Genomic DNA, 21776 nt, shown 5'->3' with positions numbered 1-21776 from the left:
TTCCAGGATTCCGAGCTGCAGGAATTGAGGGAGACCATCGAGAGGCTTCGGAAGCAAAGCGCAGAGGCTGGTCTGAATAACGGGCCGACCGCAAACAACGGTCGCCGGCATACTCTCGGCGATTCCGATTCCGGAACGACCGGGTGCACCGGCAACAGCAATCACCAAGGTGCTTCGATGGCGAGACAGTTGTCCGCGGACAGCGTCACGTCGTTGAATTCGTTGAGCAGCGCCTGTTCAGCCAGCAGCCATCACAAGAAGAAGGGTTGGCTTCGCAGCTCCTTCTCGAAGGCTTTCTCCAGGTCCCGGAAGAATAGACACGGGTCCGTTTCGGATGCTGAGGACTGCAAGGAAACCACCGGTGGAGATCTCAGCGCACCGAACAGTCCCAGACTGCCAACCGCCGCGAAACACGACTCCACCAGAAGCCAAGGTACCCGAAGCAATGGACAAAAATCGCCAGAAGTCGAAAATCCGTTGACCGGAAGCAAGAGCAGCTCCGCTTTGTACAAGAAGGAGGACGAAGACGTGGTCGAGCTGAAGAAACAACTCAGGGAGAAGGATCTTGTGTTGACCGACATCAGGCTGGAAGCTTTATCCTCGGCGCACCAGTTGGAGTCTTTGAAGGACACTGTCATAAAGATGAGGGTAAGTAAATTGAGCTCCCTTTGTGCTTCGCACAATGGTTCTCCGTAGGTTTTTCTTCGAACAGAATTCTTATTAGACCGTCCATTCGTTTGATATAAATCAAACGGAATTTTAACACTTTAGCTACCGAAAGCCTATTAACCCTCCGAAGAAGTTGATATGCGGGACGGCACAGAGGCAAGAGGAGTCTTTTCGCTGTGTGCGTTGCGTGAATTATGCTGGGGAGCTCGAACGATGTAAATGTATTTGTGAATATACTTTCCAGAGCATGAGTGTTAACTAGCGGGACGGGAATGGGGCTAGAGGGACACAAAGAACACCTGAGTATTTAGCCACGTACCATAGATTTTTCAAAATTATGCAATGATCACCGGTCGGTAATCTATATAAATAAAAATCAAATGCTGTTCGTTGGTAAGCGCATCACTTGAGAACGGCTGGACCGATTTGGCTAATTTTTTTTTTTTAATGTTCGTATTACTCCGAACTAGGTTATAGGATAAGAAAAATTGGAAAAGTATCACGGAAAAATGGAAAATTCGGGAAAAACTAAAAGTGCTTTTAGAATCATATTTCAATACAACAAAAAAACGAACGTCGTAGCTTTTAATCAATATTTCAATAGAAATTTACATTATCGACGTTATAAAAATTCGCCAGTTAGTTAATTTCACCACTAACCCTCTCGCGAGCTCGCAAAGCGAGCGAGCTACAACAACCCTACTCGCGAAGCGAGCGAGCAACAACTCCCCTCTAGTGTGTTAATATTAATAACGGCATTAATCCCTTTTCCAGAACGAGATGCTCAATTTGAAGCAAAATAATGAGCGCCTCCAGAGATTGGTGACATCGAAGTCGTTGACATCGTCGCAGTCGTCTCTGCCTAGCGACCCAGACAGACGTTTCAGCATGACGGAAGTGGCTTCCACCGTTGCTGCATTGTCGAATGGCGACGCTACTTCGGCGGCAGATCAACTAGAAAACCTGAACGTACCGGAACACCCAGTGGTACCGTCGACCACCTCCGCAACGGGAGAACCAGCTTTAGAGCAAGACACAGACGGGAAACGAATTAACGTAGCTATCTACCTTGGCAGTGAGAAAAATTTCAATTATAATCTGGTAACTGGAAGCACATCCGATGGGAGCATAGGCGAACCCCCTCATTGTGTTATCGCGAGTGTCTGCATCAGTAACAAAACCACTTGGGATTCTCTTGATTCTACCGTGAGACGTTGCTTCAAGGAATACGTCACAAGAGTCGACCCGGTGACGAATCTTGGTCTAGGTGTAGAATGCGTCGCCGCTTATCATCTTGGCGAGGCTTCGAGGTACGTTTTTTTATCATTAGATATTTCGCATTTACTACGCAAATTTTTCCCAACATATTATGTTAAATAATATGTATGAATATTACGTACAGGTTTTGCACTCCAAATCCACCCTTTTGCAAATCAATTTCGCCTTTTTGCAAATCAATTTCACCCTTTTGCAAATCAAATTCAACCTTTTGCAAATCAATTTCACTCGTTGAGAATATTTAAAATTAATTACACTTGAAAGCATCTCCCTTGAGTTCAGAAGAAGTCACCACGGACAGGAGGGCATAGCGAAATGCTGTGTGACATTAGACACGCATGAACAGTGTCATTACTGCGATGGAAACAATATAAGACTCGAAAAATGGAGAGAAATTGACTACAATGAATATATTAGGTTGTCCCAAAAGTTTCTTTCGCAATGTGTTCCTTTAATGTTGCTAAATACATACAAACAATGCGATAATCTTTCTGTTAATGTTTTAGTACTTCCTAACATGAATTTGCATTATGTGCATGATTCGAAAACCAACTTTTGGGACATATACATATATGTGTGCTTAATTAATTTCCTTTAAACCGAAATAAAATTTGCTTTGTGATATTGTTAGTGTACTATTGGAGAATATAATAGGCATACAATAGATATGAATTTTCTCCTCTTTGAAGAAATTACGAGCTACAAAATTTTCTAATCACTAAAACTGTAAAATAAATCGTAGGGCACGGAGTTAATCCATTTGGGGCACGTTTTCATGTTATATGTAGGCGCTCAAACTTTGCACAGATTTTTTTTTAATTACTTGGAACAACTCTGGGGTAATAGTAAAATAAGAGCCACCCTAATGTAGATAAAATGTTTGAGTTCTTCTTAAAGGTTTAAAAATGATAAATAAACTTTAAGTACCACTGTTTTCACGTAGGTGCACTACAGACTCCCAGCATCCGGAACTGCTTCCCTGCGGCTATCTGATTGGCCACGTGAAAACAATTTACCTAGTGCTCTCCGGTTACTCGTGGCTTGCAGTGGACACTCTGATACCACGATCCATTGTGCAACGATTGATATCGTTGCTGACCGAGCATCGCAGGGTGATTCTTTGTGGACCCAGCGGTACCGGGAAGAGCTATTTGGCTGGAAAATTGGCTCATGCCCTAGTAGATATCGATAACGATACAAAGGACGCGGCAGCGGTAGCCACGTTCAACGTTGACCACAAGTCCAGCAAAGAACTCAGGCAGTATCTCGCACACATCGCCGAAAGATGCGACTCGAACGCAGCCGACGAATTGCCGAGAGTAATCATACTCGAGAATTTGCAACACGCTGCATCCTTGGGGGAATTGTTCAGTGGCCTCCTTGGTACCAGGCACTCGTCTTGCCCAGCTATTATCGGTACAATGAGTCAAGCAACTTGTAGCACAACAAATCTTCAGTTACATCACAACTTCAGGTATACTTTACGTTTTCTTTCGATAAACGTTTGATGCTGTTCATCCATTATATCATACTACATACTTACAAGGGGATTGTAACGTCCTTGAATTTTCTGCGTGCTTCTGGTTCTATCACTAACCTACAAAATCTATCCTCTATCTCCAATCCTCAATCCTCTATCCTCTATCCTCTACTATTTGTACTATCTTCTACTATCTTGTACTATCTTCTATCTTCTACTATCTTCTACTATCTTCTACATCTTCTACTATCTTCTACTATCTTGTACTATCTTCTACTATCTTCTATCTTCTACTATCTTCTACTATCTTCTACATCTTCTACTATCTTCTACTATCTTGTACTATCTTCTACTATCTTGTACTATCTTCTACTATCTTGTACTATGAAAAAGTATGTGTGTATATATGTATAATCCCATCGATCTGATTCGGCGAGTCTGTCGCAAATGTTGTCCATTTGTCAGGGTTGAAGTTGTCGAAGAGCGGTGGTGGTAAATAATCGGCCGGTTCGGAGCTGATCCGTGCGCGTTTTTTATCTGCTATGACAACCTTTCCAGGCATGTCGACAGTGTTCGGGCGTAACCCGCCTGGAGGCCCTACCTGCGGAGGGCAGCTAGTTTATTGTATTTATAAATCTACCTTTCTTCCTGTAATCGTGAAAATAAATAAAAAATATAGCTACGTGAATGCGTAAAATTTCATTCATAAAGTTTCATTGTAATTACTTTAGACATTTTGTAATGCTTCTAAATTTTCAACAGTCTCCGAAGAAATGAATGGCAACGCTTTGTGTCACACACGATCAGCTCTCATTAGTCAGTTGCTATACTTCTTGTAGATTAATGACCGGCAAACTTTTCCCTTCGCAGGTGGGTGCTTTGCGCTAACCACATGGAACCAGTTAAAGGGTTCTTAGGCCGTTATCTCAGGCGGAAACTACTGGAGCACGAGCTTCGCGAGTGTGCTGGGACCAGGAATGCAGAAATGGCGGCAGTTGTCGAGTGGTTGCCCCGTGTTTGGCTACACCTCAACAAGTTCCTAGAAACTCATAGCAGCTCCGACGTGACTATAGGTGAGACGGATCGAACTCAACGATTACCCGTACCTTCAATAACTGTTGCGCGTCCGCAAACCGCTTAATAACGAATGTTTAACTTCCAGGGCCACGACTATTTCTGTCCTGTCCGATGGAAGTAACAGGTTCTCAAGTATGGTTCACGGACCTGTGGAACTACTCCGTGATACCGTACTTGGTCGAAGCGGTCAGAGAGGGATTAACACTTTACGGCAGACGCGTCAGTGGAAATGGAAATGGCGACACTTCCTGGGAAGATCCAGCTCAATTTATCACTTCTAGTTATCCGTGGATTTCTACGCACGCAGTGCACGGTGGCAGCGATGCTCTTCTTCGATTGCGTCCCGAGGACGTTGGCTACGATGTCGTCACTTCTGGACACACTTCCGGAGTCGGAGGATCAAGCGTTAAAAGCCTCGGCAGCACGCACAGCGACACCGAAGGCGATCCACTGGTTAGTATACCTCCTCAAGAGGTTAGACTTGATCCAGGATTACAAGGCTGCGGAATGCGCCTTCTCATTTCTTGATAATGCAAAGATGGGGGTTTTCAGTAGTCAAAAGAGCTAGATAAGAGATCAACCTAGGCCGCAATCCCCCTAAAAAGTCCTATTTTTATTAGGTTGGCAAGAAAGTAATTTTTCGGTGTTTTAAGGTGAAATAGAACCCTATTTTTTTATTCAAGCAATGAACTTTAATCAATAGAATATTTCCCATTTTGTTCGATGATCTTTCGCCGTCTTTCTGATATCTTCACAATTCCGCGCTCATAAAACTTCTGGTCCTTATCGGCAAAAACCTGATCCAAGTACGATTTCAGGTCATCACACACATCATTTCATTCTTCTTGAATATGAGTGCAGCATCCTTTGCTTCAAAATTTGTTCGCATCGTTCATTTGTACAGAGTTGAATACAAATATGATCGCTGTCCTAAGACTTATGAGCGGGAGTGTATGTAGAGAGTAACGTAATATAATAATTAATTAACGTTCGCCGCTGTTACAGCTGAACATGCTAATGAGACTACAGGAAGCGGCTAATTACTCGAGTCCTCACAGCAACGACAGCGACTCGGTCACCTCCCTCGACTCATCCCACACTCGTCACTCGGAAGACCTGAGTTCATCGACATCGTCGTCCAGGGGTGTAGAATCGGCGCTGTAACTTGACACTATTTATGCGAACGAAACATGAAATCTTTAGAGGTGATTAACGCGTGAGGCCAGTTTGTATCATCGAGACGGAAAACAGCTAGGAACTTACACCCGTTTGGGACGTACAACCGAATTTGATGCATCTAAAAACGTCAGAAAAACAAAAAAGAATCAAAAGCAAATTTTTAATAACTTTAAGATTACACAATTACAGATTTTTCTCCTTCTAACTTTTTACGACGAACAAAAAAGAAATAAGAAGAAGATATCAAAGAGAGTAGCGGAACGGTCAATGTATTAATGAGGACTAGGAGTGTGCGGATACCCGAAATGTCGGGTCGCCTCGGGACGGGCCGATAGTTTGCACCATTCGGGTACCCGAAAAGTTCAAACCCCAAGTTAGATTGAAAGATCATAAAGAAAGCGTCAATCATACTCTCTGTGCCTCACAAGAAGTCCCGCAAGACGGCACAGGGGCAAAGGGTTAGGCCGTGACGTCACATTTTAGCCAATAATTCGGCTAGAACCGAAAGTGCCAGTGGAATGACCCAATCGGCCGGCTTGACGCCGCATTCCTTTCGAATTCCTGTCAGGAGACTTCTTGCGAGATACGGAGAGTTCAGTAAAGTCCCATTCCCGAACCTGACCCGAAATAGACATTTCGGATACCCGCACACCCCTAATGAGGACCAAGAGGTCTTTGGCAATACGCGGTACAGCGTTCTTTGTGAAACACGTCCTTCCATTCGCTTTTAAACGATAAGGGAATGGTATGCATTACCAGCAAAATTAGGAATTAGAAATCTGTCGAGGAAAAAAATTTTTCAATGCCTACAACTGGCCTATATTTATTCTAGATTTTTACGTGCGTCAAGCACCTCGGTGTGATATGTAATTAAAATAAGTAAGGGACAAGTAGGCGACATAACGCGGACGTTCTTTGAACATGAAGGGACGTAGGGGCGTGTACGTCACCACGCGATGCAATAATCCACGCTGCCGTTACGGAAGTACGAGTCTATTTTAAACGAATAAGATTTCTACGGTCAAAGTACGATCCAATGTAAGGTGTAGCTTAACGCGACTCTTCTCGAGAAATTTCGATGGGATATACAGTATTATCATAGAGCGTAAACAACAAAAAAGAAAACGGCTTCGCACTGAGCCAAGGTTTTAGGATCCCCGGGGAACTGCCATTCCTCTCGTCCACTACTTTTCAGGTAATAGCTTATCTTATTCGATATACATAGACGGATCTCATTAAACGAACCGCTCAAAACGGAGTGTACTGTCTCGCCTTCAGAAATGCAGCGCAGATCGAAGTGAGCACTGATGGGTGTGCGTGCAAAAATAGTCTATTTATACATACTTTGCTACGAAAGCTCTATTTAATTAAAAAAAAAATGTTAATATAAATATATATACATACACACACACCAGACACAACCTAACGATGACGGCGCTAAATGTACGATGACGGATAAAGTTTATAACTAGCCAGTAAGATATGTGAGTAATTCTGGTCATGTAACATTGTAAATACGAAATACGATTGGAATGTACGATGACGCTATAGATGGAAATTCAATTGAAAGTCCCACGGTAGCCTGTGAGAGATCTCTTTTTAGGCAGCGGCGTATAAAGTGTATAAATAAAAGAGACGGAGAGAGGAAAGGGAATCAATCATTCGTGTGCAATTCACTGGATCGTGTCGACTACCAAAGCGAAAACGAAGAGTAATACAGGCTACACAGACTATACATATTGTACATGTTTAACAATAGGGGGCTTCATGGCCGATTTCAGATTTCGGTCGGTGGCACGATGTCGTCGTGAAATCGATGTGCATGTAACGTAACAATTATACAGTCGCATTTACAGGTTTTTTACGTTTGTACCGTATTTATACGCTGTACGACATTGCACTCGACCTTTATTCAAATAACGATAATTATTGTGTCATCAAATAAAATCACACTAAACTTTATGTCGTTGATAATCATTCGATCATTCTTCCTTTATCCGCTTTCTTATTTTTAACCCTTAAGTCACCACTAGAAATTGCTGTACCATTATTCAAAATATTATTTACATTAATATATACCCAAAGAAATGAATTTGCTAAATAATTCCTCAGAGAAGCGTTGGGATCTAATGGATCTGATTACTAAACATTTAAGTATTGCTTGAGGTATTACATCAATTTCATTATCCATACAATGAAATAAATCATATAGAATGGAATTATTCTAGCTAGGTAGAAATGTTTAATTTTTTAATTAAAATAGCACTAATTGCAAAAGGCTAATATTATTCTGCGAGTTGACTTCGAGCGTCCATTCGCCCCTTCGCGATTAAACACGGTTCTAAGTGTGGATTTATAGTGGAGCAGCGAGGTGAGCTGTGCGGTGAAAAAAAGAAAAACAATGAAAATACATATGTACTTTTTCATTAGTATGTGTCGAAATGTTGTCACGCATGTTGGTTTGTTTTCACCGCGCCGCTATCATCGATGCTCGCAGCTCCACTATAAATCCACCCTTACAGAGAGTATATGCGAGTACTTAGCCTGGAACAGCTTCCACGTCCTACATCATCTTTAGCAGGAAACAAAACCCACTATACTGTTATTAAATCTGTAGCAAGCACAACGACGATCTCGTCTCGTCGGTGGTTGCAGTTCGCAGTGCTTTGACGCCTGACTTTTTCTGTGCTTTTGATTTTTTTTCAGAAACGCTAGTGCTGCACCAAGTCAATCGGAAACTAACCTGTCCGTCGTTAGCATGGACTACAACCCAGTTGTCTACATTAGCAGAGACTAGAACCCATTGACTTCTATGATGTATGAGATGTTTCTATCACAGACGAAGTATATGACGCAAACAAGATTAGTACAGACCATGAAGTAAGTGGTACAGACATTGTATCATTTCGGTGTACCTTACATGTGATTTCATGTATGAATCTACAATGAATAAATAAAGGCAATGTAATAAAGAAGCGTGTGTCTACGTATATATTTATTGAACCACTAATTTTTCCCGAACGTCCGACTTGTCGTTGAGTTACACTACTGATTTTTCGTGCCACCTCCTTCGTTATATCATGTTCTCCTAATAAAAAACTAAATTTACCAATTTTCGACCGTCTGACTTGTCATTGAGTTGCACTACTGAATTTCGTGCCACCTCCTTAGATGTCATGTTCTCCTAATACAAAACTCAATTTCCGATCACTTTCGCCGTACGATCAGTTTCGTTCGTACCCCCTCCAAACTCTTCCTATACCCCCAGGGGTACGCGTACCATTCTGGGAAACACTGGCTAGGAGTAATAAAAAGATCCAGATATGCGCTTAAAAACTTTATTTTATTTTGGTTTGCATCGTAATTGGGAAAAATATATATAATGTTGCGTTTACCTGTAGGAACTTTGGACTACAGATTATGTCAGGGACAATTGTCGTTTGGGTAACATGCTAATTTACAAAAAAGAAGAAAATGAACTTAAATCGTGTCGATACGTTACCAACGAACAAGTGAAAGAGCTCAAGGGGAAAAGAAATAGCTTAATCCTACACTAAGGCTAACGTCTCGTTAATTCTAGATTTATACGTTGGTAACAAATATGGTATAAAATATGGTATTAGGTACGCAATTTACGTGCCTTTCTTGAATGAACGACAAAAATACATGAAGGTTGAGTGTCCATATGTATCTCGCACTGTGATCGTCGAATGCGACGTCGTTTTTATCATAATGCATACAGGCTTTGCTTAGAAAAAGAAACGAGAGAGAGAAATAGAGAAAGAGAGATAGTAACGAAATGAAGTGATAGAGGATTATAAAGACACTCAAGTAACCTATATCTTAGATCTTTCTCAGAATGCAAAGCTAACCATGAAACGAATCTTACGCATGGCACTAACACTGTTCTTGTTTAAAATCTGATGCTGAACAACCCTGCTAATATGTATAAAATTTTGTACAGCATTGCGAGATATAGCTACCTTTCCTTCTTCACTTCCTTTGGAAAAAGTTGAAAATCCTCAACTAGGCGCACACACTGTACGTCATACAATGGTTAAAATATAACAAAAAGTATCCGATACATAAGGTTCTTACGTACGTTTATATTTAACGCGAATTATAATTAGGAATTCAGTGAACAATTTATCGCTTTTTTTTGGAAGATACACATTAAATGCTTAATTTCAGCAGGGTTAATACTCTCTTGATCGTGATAAAGACTCTCGATCATTTGATACCAATACCGAATAAAAGCAACGCGCGATGATTACAGTGAAGCAACGACCGTTTCAACACAAACTTCGATGATCTGATCTCTGTCCCTCCTCTTCGGACTTCACGAAGTTCGATACGTTCTCATTCTTTACTCTTCGATCCATCTTTAATGAAATAAAACTTATTTCTTTACAGATTAACATATCTGTAGATCCTTAAAAATATACACTGTTCTCTTAACGTCATTTCTTTCGTTCTATCGTACTCTCAATTACGCGTATATTCTTGGCCATTCTTTTTTGACTAGATTTATTCTCAGTTGAATAGGTATTTCACTCGATACCGCGAGTACGAGGTTTTGGATCGATATACGGCCTTCTTTAGCCAGAACAAACTTCCGAGTGTTCATCCCATGCAGCAACCTGAAATGAATCATTGTATTCGTAACATTCCAAAAATTTTTGCAAGTTATTATACTGAACTTGTTAGATTCATTGCACAATGGTTTCATACTTTCATAAAGTGTAGAGATGTGCAAAATACATTGAAAGAGGTTTCAAAAAACGACCGGAGAACTCGAGAAGACTCTAATAAGCCTAATAAGTGTAGTAAAATGGCATATCTTACTTGGCATTCACGGCTGCAGTACCACTGATTTCCACAGCCAGCGCATACGAATTGCGCTGCACGTTCATGACACCCTTGGCAACGTGGAGGACTGTCTCTGTCCTCTCTCGCATCCCTTCCACCCGAAGAAATACGCGTTTCTCTGTCTTCGATTACTGCAGATTCTTCTTCAACATCGTCCTAAAATAATATTACAATCAAATTAGGGTCAAAATTATCATAATTCATTTTGTACATACTCGCTACTGTGAGATTTATGACAGAATAACAAAACTAAAATACTTAAAGAAAACCTAATAACCTCCATAGGTACTCAAACCCTATTAAATTTCATAAACTAGAAAATAAATATTTTACATTAAATGACTCTACTACATTTTTTAACTAATTCAATTGGATATAGTATATATTAGGTATATGAAGAATTTGCATAGGAGGCAAACTTGTACATCAATCTGTTAATGCCTGAGTTATCAAATTAGTAATGAATAAGCTTATTATTTTTCACTTTATTTTGTGGCTTTATACGTATAGCTTGATAATATTAAACTGGCACACATAAGTGAAATTTCTGTAGAACAGTCGAAGACCATTCACGATTAAAAATATATTACTGCACAGCAAATATTTCCGATGTGTGTTACACGTTATGGTAGACATTACGAAAGTAAGTATACTGATATCTTCCTTACCACGTGGATTAAATTATTCGAATGAGATTGTGCCGGGGTGTTGACGACAGGTGTTATAGTTATTTCAGTTCGAGCCTGGAAACGAAAAGCGATAAAGATTAGTAATCCTAAAACCACCACCAATTTGTAATATAACTAATTTGCATTTTATGGAACGGCAACGCACCTTGGAAGAAGACAGAAGGTCGCTGATAGAAACCGGATTAGAGCCTTGATATGCCTGCAAAAGGTGCTGGGTTGCCGCATTTTGCTGTGGCATGGACGTTGCTGTTGGTGCATTCCTTTCTCTTTCAGGTGCGGTGAGTAATCTAGCTAAAGTAGGTGAAAAAGTTGTAGGTCTCGGAGATTGTGATTTTGTGAGAATTCCATGGAGCAATGAACAGCTCTGCTGTGGTGGTGTGTTTTGGGGTGCTGGAGACGGCGCCACGGGGTGAAGCGTCACGTCCGGATAATTTTGAGGCGTTTTCACGGGTTCACCTGCAAACACACAATTGAAAATTTCCAAAATTATTCTTACTGAACTTTTATAACAGTGCATCACCATTATCTAATATTGAACATGATACAAAATAAATTTCTTTAATAACCAGATTTAATAAACGGAAAACTATATGTCAAATAAAATAATACTTTATCAATGTTCTTTATTTTTTATTTTGTCGAGTTAACCCCTTGCGCTACGATTTATTTTATAGTTACGGAGATTAGAACTCCTTTGTCCCACTCATAATCTCTTAGAAGTAAAAGAAAATTGATATATATTGTATGCCTATATATTCTTCAATGATTATACGTCGACGACAACAAAATGAAAATTTTATTTCAGTTTAATGGAAATCGATAACATTACGAATCGATTTAGCAAATGAACGACTCAGATTTTCTTTAACTTGTATCGTAACTTCGTACTTTCTTCTTAATTAATGCGGTTAATCAATTAATTAAATACCAGAGAATTACTTAAAATTGTAAACGGTACACGAAAAGAAAATCGTATTAATTCTGACATACCTTGTTGTTGACTCAGCTTAGCAAATTGTACGAGCACATCCTTAAAGCTCATGGAATTATTGGGATCAGACATGTTCGGATTGCTTTTACAAGAGTCCGTACTAGATGGCCTCGAATCAACATTGTGGCCCGTTTCTACCATAGCTCCGCCAGCTCCAAGGCCAACGTTCACCGAATTTCTCATTCTGCGACCCCTGCAGCATAAAAATATACGTTAAACAAAATGCCTTAATAATTAGATTACATATTTCTTATAATTTTTACAATAGACAAAAGTCCAACAGAGATTTCTTTCTTTCTTCAATAATTTTAATATGTTGAAAATAATATATTGATGTTATTAAATGCTTCCAACACGCTGACTGCCGAACAATCATCCTTCAAAAAATCCATAAGATCAAAGTAATGTAGTCATTGTAATAAAAAGTGCAAAGTTAAAGCTTATCGTCGGAATTTCTTCTTAAGTCCTTTAGGCTATGTGAATCCCCAATGAAATTCGATTCAAACAACTGTGTACTATGAACAAAATTAATTCTTACAGATAGACGAAGAATTGTATGACTGACTATTTTAAATAGCACCTACGATACGCACAAAAGCTATCATTTTGACTGGCCCGATGGTTACATAGACTGGGAATCAAGTGCGAATTTGGAAAACAATTACTATATAGAAGCTAAGAAAACTTGACTTACTAGAACACCGTTCCAAAGCAGGAGTAAATACTCGAAAAGCTTTGGTAAGTCCGTAATGGTGTCTACATTTAATCATTAATACGAAGGTGGTTGTTCGCAGTTTGAGCAGGTAGCAGAAAAGAGTTACACCCTTCGTAAACAGATCTAACGAACAGGAATAATTACCTTCGCGGCACTATTTCAGGATGTCTCAGTCTATAATCAGCGATAATAGACCTAACGTCGACGATGGCTCCTTGCCGACCCTCGCCGATCTGCCTATTTTCTGGGCTAAGCGCCTCTGCCTGTTTCCGGCCATTTTCTCCTCCCTGTTTGGGAGGCGTTGATTGTCGCTGAGACGATTGTTTTCCGGTTTTCTCCTTTTTGAAAGCAGGCGAGTCCCGGGAACTCTCCTCGGGCAAGTCCTCTTTCGAGCCAAAATTTAACTTCTCTTTGGATACGGGTGTCGTGTTCCCGCTGCTCTCCCACTCAGGGCCGAGCGATAAGCTAGCCGGAGGTAACGTGTCCGCTAACTGACCATTGCCCTCCATGAATCCCATCACCTGCCGCCTTCTTTCGATTCTCAGGTACGCCTCCTCCTTGAGTTTCCTCATGCTTAGGATCTCGTTCCATTCCATTTCTTTGGCACGTGCTAACTCGTCCAAGGCCTGCGTCGAACAGAAAGGAAAACGTATTGTTATTATACTGCAAATAAACCGGTAGCCTACATATTCTTTTTATTACTCTGTTGTGAATTACGAAGCGAATTTGTTTGAAGAGAATTTTTGGTTGGTTAACATTTCTTACATTTTCTTCTTTCTGTTGTTCGTAATCGTTGTGTAATACATAACAATAGAATCTCGATTATTCGTACTAATCAGTGGAACATGAGTGTTCGAACAATGGAACAGGTGTGTATCTAGTTACTGTGCTAGATTAAATCGTTACTGTATATAAGATCGCTTTAGACTAATTGTAAATTGTTTTTTTTTGTGACTTCAAATATCAACAGCAAGCAAATATGCTTCGAATGATGTCATGTTTGGTATTATTTCAATCAGAAAATGTCACAAATATGTTAGTAAAATAAAAATCGTCTACATCGATTGCAGAAAATAGAAACCAAATTGAATGTTACTTCTTCCCTTAATGATTTTAATAGAGGAGCAATCGTACATCAACATCTTCAACTTTAAAAATTGTCAAATTTTGCAGTCTACTATCGGCTATCATGTTATACTTCATTCGCGGTGTTTACCCTGCGGTAGTAGGAATCAATTTTCCATATACGTATAACGATATTGTACTGCTATATTACAGTGTAACAGCTGCTATAGTTTGTCATATCGTTAATCTAAAGCGACTCCTACATTATAACACTTTCCTAGAGACTCGTACTTGATCATTATAGTCCCAAGGTCATCCGTTACTTCGGCTGAGCGCACAGTGGTTCCAAATCGCCAAAACGTGTCCAAAACTTTAAAACTGAATTTCTCGTTGGAAGTGCGTTGAGAAATGTTTCCAGAAGATTTAGCACAGATATTTCCGAGTATTTTCAAACAAGAATCATCACAATTAGAATAGTTACATATACTTTCAAAAACATATTGTTGACTTTTGCTATGATCTTGAAAACAAGAAAATTAGGAAGTGTATTAAGGAAGATAATTTCGAAATCTCGATTATTTACGAAATGGCGGCATCGTGAACTCGCGAAGACCGCATGGAACGATATACCCGTCCGGCGTATTGGTTCGACCAGTATGTTTTTAGAATCTCTAGGCTCTGATTTGTGATCAGCGACCTTGAAAACTATAAATGAGAAATTTTCAATTAGATCCGGGAACGTGTTCAGGTTTTGGCCCCGTTTTGGCGAATCGAGACCACAATGTAGCGGGTCTAGAGATATATGTATTATATTTACCTGTACTTCAGCGCGAAGTTGATCAGCCCTCGCAGCAAGTTCATCCGCGGTAACTTTCTCACAGCCAACCAAAGACGATATATACTGTTCCCTTTGTTCGAGGCAGAATTTCTTCGGCGCCGGGTTTCCGTTCGAGGACAACTGTCCATCGGTGGACTTTCGCTTCCTGCCGCTTCCTTCCGTCTCGGATTTCGCGCATCGCGACACCGCGGTTTTCTGTTGCGCGGTTTCCACCGACAGGGTTGTCTTGGTCGTCGTCTCCGACTCCGAATCACAGAGGGGTTCCTTTTTGATGGAGGTCGAGCGAAGGCATTCGACGGTGGTGGGAGCCGCGGCGGTCTCCTCCGGCAGAGCAGCTCCGTTCTGCTGGCTCTGGGGAACTTTCGGCGAGGCTCTCGACGAATCCTCCTCCCTCGTCTTCTCGGCCGAGTCCACCTTCTTCCCGTTGCCAGCGGCACCTTCCATCGCGTGCATCTTGTTCAAACTGCAAGCAAACAACAAATATTTCTACCGTGAGTAAGCGCTTCCTGTGCCCTTCGGTTCGGTGCTGTATGCTGCCGGCCTTGATCTACTCTGCGATTCATATTGCAAAATGTCAACAGGATCGAGAAGAAAAAGCAACAGATCATTATCATTAACAATTGGCTAGAGTTAGCCTCTGATGACGCGACAATATCTTCGTCCACTACCCTGCTCCAGCCCTTGTTGTACTATTTTTTTATTTGTCCTTATAATTAATTCTTAACGAGAAAGATTCTTGAGACATTCTTGAGAGAGACGATATTCATCGTACAATAAAATCTTGAACTAAGCCAGATCCTCGTGTAGGGCTAGTATATTCTTTCTGTGACCTCCCCGACCGCGTGTGAAAACGGAAAACTTTCTACGTACCGTCAATTAATTACAATTCAAATCGTATCGTGTGTAGTGTTGTTTCAATCAGAAGAATGCCAGAAATAAGTTGGCGAAAGTCCCATAAAAATTAGTACTGGTTCACACTAGGGAGCTTCTAAGCTATACCTGTGAAATTTTTTTATCGAGATACAAAGCACCGCACCCCTCCCCCCCAGAATTGGTCCTTTAGGTGAGAAAAAAATTTGTGCAAAGTTTGAGATCGATCGAAAAAAAGGATCACGTGCCCCAAAGCGACTGAAAATTTTGAAATTCACCTCAACTATGGAACATGGCACATCGTTGGATTTGTCTTTTTTTTCTGAATAGGAATATGGAAAAATTATATGACTTCCTTTAAATAATAATAACAATGACCTCGAAATTTCAAAAATATGATTTCCAAAAAATTTTTTTATTTTGCCATTATATTTACCTTATTGAACAATGCAAATTTCTCCTCTGACATTTTTTCGTACAATCACAAATAACAGAGATATTTAAACATTTCCATGTATTACATTTTATTTATACCTGTACTGAAACAAGACTTTAAGAAGCCTAAAGTGACAGTTTAGCTACATTAGCATTGAACAATAAACAAAATCAACTTGTACTTTGCATTACAAAGTACTTTTGTCAACTGTTAAGTAAAGTTATTAACTAAAACTATTTCTGTTACCACAATTTTTTGTCAACTGACTTTGGTTTGCAAAATATGCTTCGAACTCCTCCAATCATCGATCCTGGTCGTCCTTTTTTTCTTTGGTTCAGAAGAAATTGTTTATCTTCATCGATCGTGATCATTTCTAAAGCATCAACATGTGCGATATCGAAAAGATCATCTAATTGATCAAGAAATTGTTGTTCCTTCTTATCTTGTAGCTGCGATCGTCGTTTAGAACTCTTTTGTAACAGCCTCCACTTCTGGTATAAGGACTCCAATTTCTTGATGCTGTGATGGCTTTGCCTGAATGGAATTTTTGCCTTTTTCCACAACACTTCCACTTTTTTCACAGCAAGATATGAGCTAGATCGAAGGTTCAATTTCACTTTCCGTAAATTGTAAAACAAAACTCTTAAAACTTGTCCTATCGATGGCAACTTAGCGCCTATAATTTGACTTTCGTCATGTTCTAATAAGAACAGTTTTCCGTGATTTCTACTCTCCATTGGACTTCTGTGCACTGTTCGGTGGTTAAATCAGCTATGACTGATGATCCGTTTTCGGACGGGCTTTTATACAATTTTGTCTGGGTCCGGAAAGGGCCTGATAGTCGTGATGGAACGCGGACCTTGGAGAGTGCCCCTCGTGTCGCGAAGCGATGTAGCGTCTCTGATTGGCACGCCCTTGTGTCAGGAAAACAGGGGTAGACTAATGGGAAATTGTCCTGGAGGGTGCACGTGTACTGAACGTCCCTCGTACCTGACCGTCCTGGGTCCAGTGTTCAGTACGGAGAGTTGTAAACGGGTCCGCTGCCCCTCGCTACCCTCATTTGAGGAGTCCTAATCCCGGCGAAATGTTTTATAGCGTTTTATGTTAATGGACGGCATCGAGGGTACCCAGTATCCAGGTAAGGAACTGTACCTGGTTTCTGCCTTGCGAAAGTGGTTTTCAGCTCATATTTTGCAAACCAAAGCCAGTTGACAAAAAATTGTGGTAACAGAAATAGTTTTAGTTAATAACTTTACTTAACAGTTGACAAAAGTACTTTGTAATGCAAAGTACAAGTTGATTTTGTTTATTGCTCAATGCTAATGTAGCTAAACTGTCACTTTAGGCTTCTTAAAGTCTTGTTTCAGTACAGGTATGTATAAATAAAATGTAATACATGGAAATGTTTAAATATCTCTGTTATTTGTGATTGTACGAAAAAATGTCAGAGGAGAAATTTGCATTGTTCAATAAGGTAAATATAATGGCAAAATAATTGTTATTATTATTTAAAGGAAGTCATATAATTTTTCCATATTCCTATTCAGAAAAAAAGACAAATCCAACGATATGCCATGTTCCATAGTTGAGGTGAATTTCAAAATTTTCAAAATTTTCAGTCGCTTTGGGGCACGTGATCCTTTTTTTCGATCGATCTCAAACTTTGCACAAATTTTTTCTCACCTAAAGGAACAATTCTGGGGGGTGCGGTGCATTTAATTCGTCGGTCAAAAATTAAGAAGCACCCTAGTTCACACCGATATACCCAACTCTAACTGACTAAGATCGTATATCTCCGTCCGGCTTAGATCAAGATCTCAATTTTCTTTCGTGACTAAATAAGTAAATAACGACGGCAGAAGAACAGAATTTTATTTTGCTCTGAAGGAAATTAATAAAATTCATACTTAATATAGGATACGATTGAAACCCTCATCACGAGTTTGACTCGATATTATATGAGTTTACCCTCTCATATGCTCCTAAAAAATTCATTTCATTCGCTTTTGTTTTGATTTAATTCGATTCAACCACTTGTGAGACATTTAATTTCTTTATTACCAGATATAAATATAAATAAATGATTATTGTTAATTATTCTTAACAGGGACGCTTGAGTTTACGAAATAGAGATAACTTCACAGTGTTTGATTAGGTAAGTTCGATGTTTACAAGACTGGGCAATTCGAACTTTTTATTAAACAAATTGCGGTACAACGTAGGTGTATAAACTAGCTTATTTGTTTAAGCGTTCAAATATCGTCTCTGTTAAATTTACTGTTTATAAACTTTGTTTCATTTAGAGGAATTTATCGTTAGTTTTTTTTTATTTAGAATTACGTAAGATATGAAGCAATTGCATTGTTGTTAATATCTTTCGTTGATGACTAGACAGCGGATCTTCATGTAAAATAAACATTTTCTACGAGAATTGCAACAAAGTGGAGTGAAATGAAAATTTATTTTCTTTCTCAATATGGTTAATAGATTGAAAATAATGAAACACTATGTTTAAATTGTTCTAATGTTTTCACTGTATCAAATGGTACCTAGTCATTTTTGTCATAAATGCATTAAATCCGCTGTCTATTAATAACTGATCATTGTTGTGTTTATATTTGACAATAACAGGAGCCAAGTCCTTGACGACTGCCATTTAAAAACTGGACGTGGGAACCTAATGAAAATTGTAAGTATGTATGATGTTACGTAGCGCTCAGTAGAAAATTAATAAGTTTCCTTTGACCTTGAATAGAAAATAAATATCACTGAGCTGAAGGACGTTTAGTACAAACCGTATGGGGCATGTGTCTATACTATCGTATTTATAACGAAGTATACACAAATGTTTATATCGCCAGTTGTAGGCACCGACTGTGTAATTAGACGGATTGCATAAACGACTCGAACTCTCTGTCACAAGGTCACTTTGATTTCGTTGCAGAGATATCGGTGCAAAGGTATCCGTATAATTACTTAATTTTATGCGTTCGATTAACGAACTTCTACAACATCTGTTTTTATGATATGCAGAAATTTCAACTGCAGCGAAAAACTGCAGCGATTAAATTTTTCTATCGTTTTCTCATCTATTCCTAACGTTAGAACGATAAGAATGCTTGCACTTCGTACAGCGGTGTTCAAGGTCATCGTCGAGATATTTAGCATAAGCAGAGTCGCCAGATTAACTTATGTCCCCACTCTACCATCCCCTTCGTGCATGCGTTACAATGTCACGTGACCAATCCGGTACTGGCAGAGAGAGGGCAACTTTTTTCCCTTCTAAATTCTATAGTAATAAAAACATATGACGACGTTTCGATTAATACAGCGTATAAACAAATTGACCATATATATGTTGCCATAACGAGTTTACTGACTGAAGTAATTGCAAACTGTGTGTACGAACTTCGCCGATTACCAATTTCAACGGTAAAAGTTTAACTGTGTATTAATCTCATTAAAGTAAAACCAGAACGAAATTCGCAGTACACTCAACCGTTCAGAGATACCAATCTATTTCTACAGTTTATTGAACGAGGAATCACCCGACGTTCGTTCATGTTTCTTTAATACATAACGTTTTACCTGTTTTCTCATTCTTCCTGAGCTTTCTCCTTAATTAAATGTCGATTTCAACTCAATTGATTTTATGAAACATTAATTATAGATTGGTGCACGTATTCCGTCTTCCATATTCCCATCAATTGTTCGATTCATTGGTATAATTGACGCCAATTGTTTTCCATTTGTCATCAATAGACAGCGGATTTTATGTAATTTAGGACAGTAGAAACATCAGAAAAATGTGAAGATATGATTATATTATTTTCAAGGAAATTCATTTCTATTTCACTCAAATTTGTTGTAATTCGCGTAAAAATATACTATTTTGCATAAAGGTTATTAGATAATATAAATTATTAATTCTCCACGAATTTCTGGTACTAGAACTTCCAGTGAAATAACCGGTTTCAAAGTTCTTGTATTTTTTAATTTTCAATTATTTTTGTAAATATACGTAACATTGATTACTAACAATTCTTTTATAATTTATTGCATAAGTATACAATTTAAGATTTCTATTTGAGATTACATTAGAATAAAAATTAGGCAAAAAATCTACATAAATTTAATCTTGCCATTTTTATATGGCAACGTGTTAAATTTCGAGCAGAAGTGAGAATGCTCCAGCGATGAGGATAACCCAGGGTAGCATTTGCAAGCGTGAGCGCCCGTTTTGCGATTACCCTCAGCAAGAGGTACGCTATACTCGCACTAGAATAGAAGGTGACCACGCGGTGGGGTTAATGGTTTCGCTGCGGAAGACCTTTGCAGACGCGAAAGTCGTACCTTTTCCGAAATCAATTTCCAGTATGCTAGAAAATCGCAGTTTTGCTAACTGTATTAACCCTTAACCCTCGAGTGGTGACTCAGTCATCCACTAAAAATTGCTGTACCGTGATTCAAAATATTGTTTACATTATTAAATATGTTGGGATCTAACCAATTGCTAAACATTTAAGTATTGAACGAGGTATTAAGAGGTATTAAGGGGAAAATTAATATAGAATGGAAATGCAACATTTCTGGGACACCCTGTATACAATATTTATATTACATTACGTTTGCAGTCTAGTGATCACGACGAATTGTTATAAAGACTATATTATATCGTTTATTACGTTGAATTCTAAGATTGATATACTGAATGTCAACAATTTGAGTACAACTTTGTTTACATCTGGTAATTTCCATCAAGAGCTTAGCTTCGTGATAAGAAAATCAATTAATACTGATTTGCACAACTCGTTCTCCCAAATGCTCGGAGAACGTTTACTTAAATTTAAATCTAATTGTAAGTGACGTTTCTGGTTCTCCATCTCTGCTCTTCTTTTATTGTAACCTTTAAAGGTCTCGGTGCGAAGCAACCTCGCGACATTCGGGTCATCGATTTATCGCAAATTTTATACAGGTCATCTAACTCTAGATTCCTGCATATAGAAAGAAACAGTAATTTGAAAATCGTACAAAATCAGATAATGCAAAGTCAATAATTCTTCAAGGTAGTCTTAGGGGGGGGGGGGAGATTTGAAAATTATTGTCATTTACTTGATGAGATAAAAATCAACTTAATCATCTAAATAATTATATTAGACTTGCTGCATCGTTTATCAGTTGACAGCGGATCTTTATGCAAAATAGAAATTTTCTATCTCAATTTCAACAAACTGCAGTGAAACAGAAATTCATTCTCTATACAATTATAATTATAAATAATTATTTTATATATAAAAATATTTTTTAAAATTGTTCTAATGTGTTTACTGGTTTGAATTACACCAACTCATTTTAATCATGAAATCCGCTGTTCATTTATTAGGAACCAAGACAGCATGTCCTCTGTAATGGTATACTTTTCTTTTCAGCAATCTCTTTCCTCGAATCAGCTAAATTGTTTTCCTTTCTCTTTTTCTTAGTAAATGTACGTGTGGGAGGTAGGATTATTTTAGACACTTAGGCCCATGCAAATTACTCTCAAAAGAAATCATAAAACTCGATTGCTAGTTAAAAAGAATATTTCGTAGTTCCTGGAAAGAAATCATAAAACTCATTCCTA

The 21776-nt window shown here is 38.9% G+C and overlaps 2 protein-coding genes across 13 annotated transcripts in view; one reads left to right on the top strand and one right to left on the bottom strand.

Annotated features, from left to right (window-relative positions):
- The window catches only part of Sick (sickie), a 375431-nt gene extending 368836 nt beyond the window's left edge, over nt 1-6595 (top strand). For all 11 annotated transcript variants that reach the window (XM_076447138.1, XM_076447119.1, XM_076447108.1 and 8 more), the window contains 6 exons: nt 7-648; nt 1444-1979; nt 2891-3421; nt 4298-4500; nt 4590-4957; nt 5510-6595. In XM_076447138.1, the coding sequence (XP_076303253.1) occupies nt 7-648; nt 1444-1979; nt 2891-3421; nt 4298-4500; nt 4590-4957; nt 5510-5668 (2439 nt within the window). In that variant the 3' untranslated portion in view covers nt 5669-6595. The remainder of the gene's footprint in view (nt 1-6; nt 649-1443; nt 1980-2890; nt 3422-4297; nt 4501-4589; nt 4958-5509) is intronic.
- The window catches only part of LOC143221747 (uncharacterized), a 54234-nt gene continuing 35183 nt past the window's right edge, over nt 2726-21776 (bottom strand). For both annotated transcript variants that reach the window (XM_076447222.1, XM_076447232.1), the window contains 7 exons: nt 14830-15313; nt 13092-13573; nt 12232-12425; nt 11387-11697; nt 11221-11295; nt 10529-10708; nt 2726-10323 (listed from right to left, as the gene is read on the bottom strand). In XM_076447222.1, coding sequence (XP_076303337.1) covers nt 10282-10323; nt 10529-10708; nt 11221-11295; nt 11387-11697; nt 12232-12425; nt 13092-13573; nt 14830-15313 — 1768 coding nt within the window. In that variant the 3' untranslated portion in view covers nt 2726-10281. The remainder of the gene's footprint in view (nt 10324-10528; nt 10709-11220; nt 11296-11386; nt 11698-12231; nt 12426-13091; nt 13574-14829; nt 15314-21776) is intronic.

Source organism: Lasioglossum baleicum, chromosome 1 (genome assembly GCF_051020765.1).
Source record: "Lasioglossum baleicum chromosome 1, iyLasBale1, whole genome shotgun sequence".
Taxonomy (NCBI): Eukaryota; Metazoa; Arthropoda; class Insecta; order Hymenoptera; family Halictidae; genus Lasioglossum; species Lasioglossum baleicum.
The sequence above is the reverse complement of the archived record's forward strand: the minus strand, read 5'-3'. Positions and strand labels throughout refer to the sequence as shown.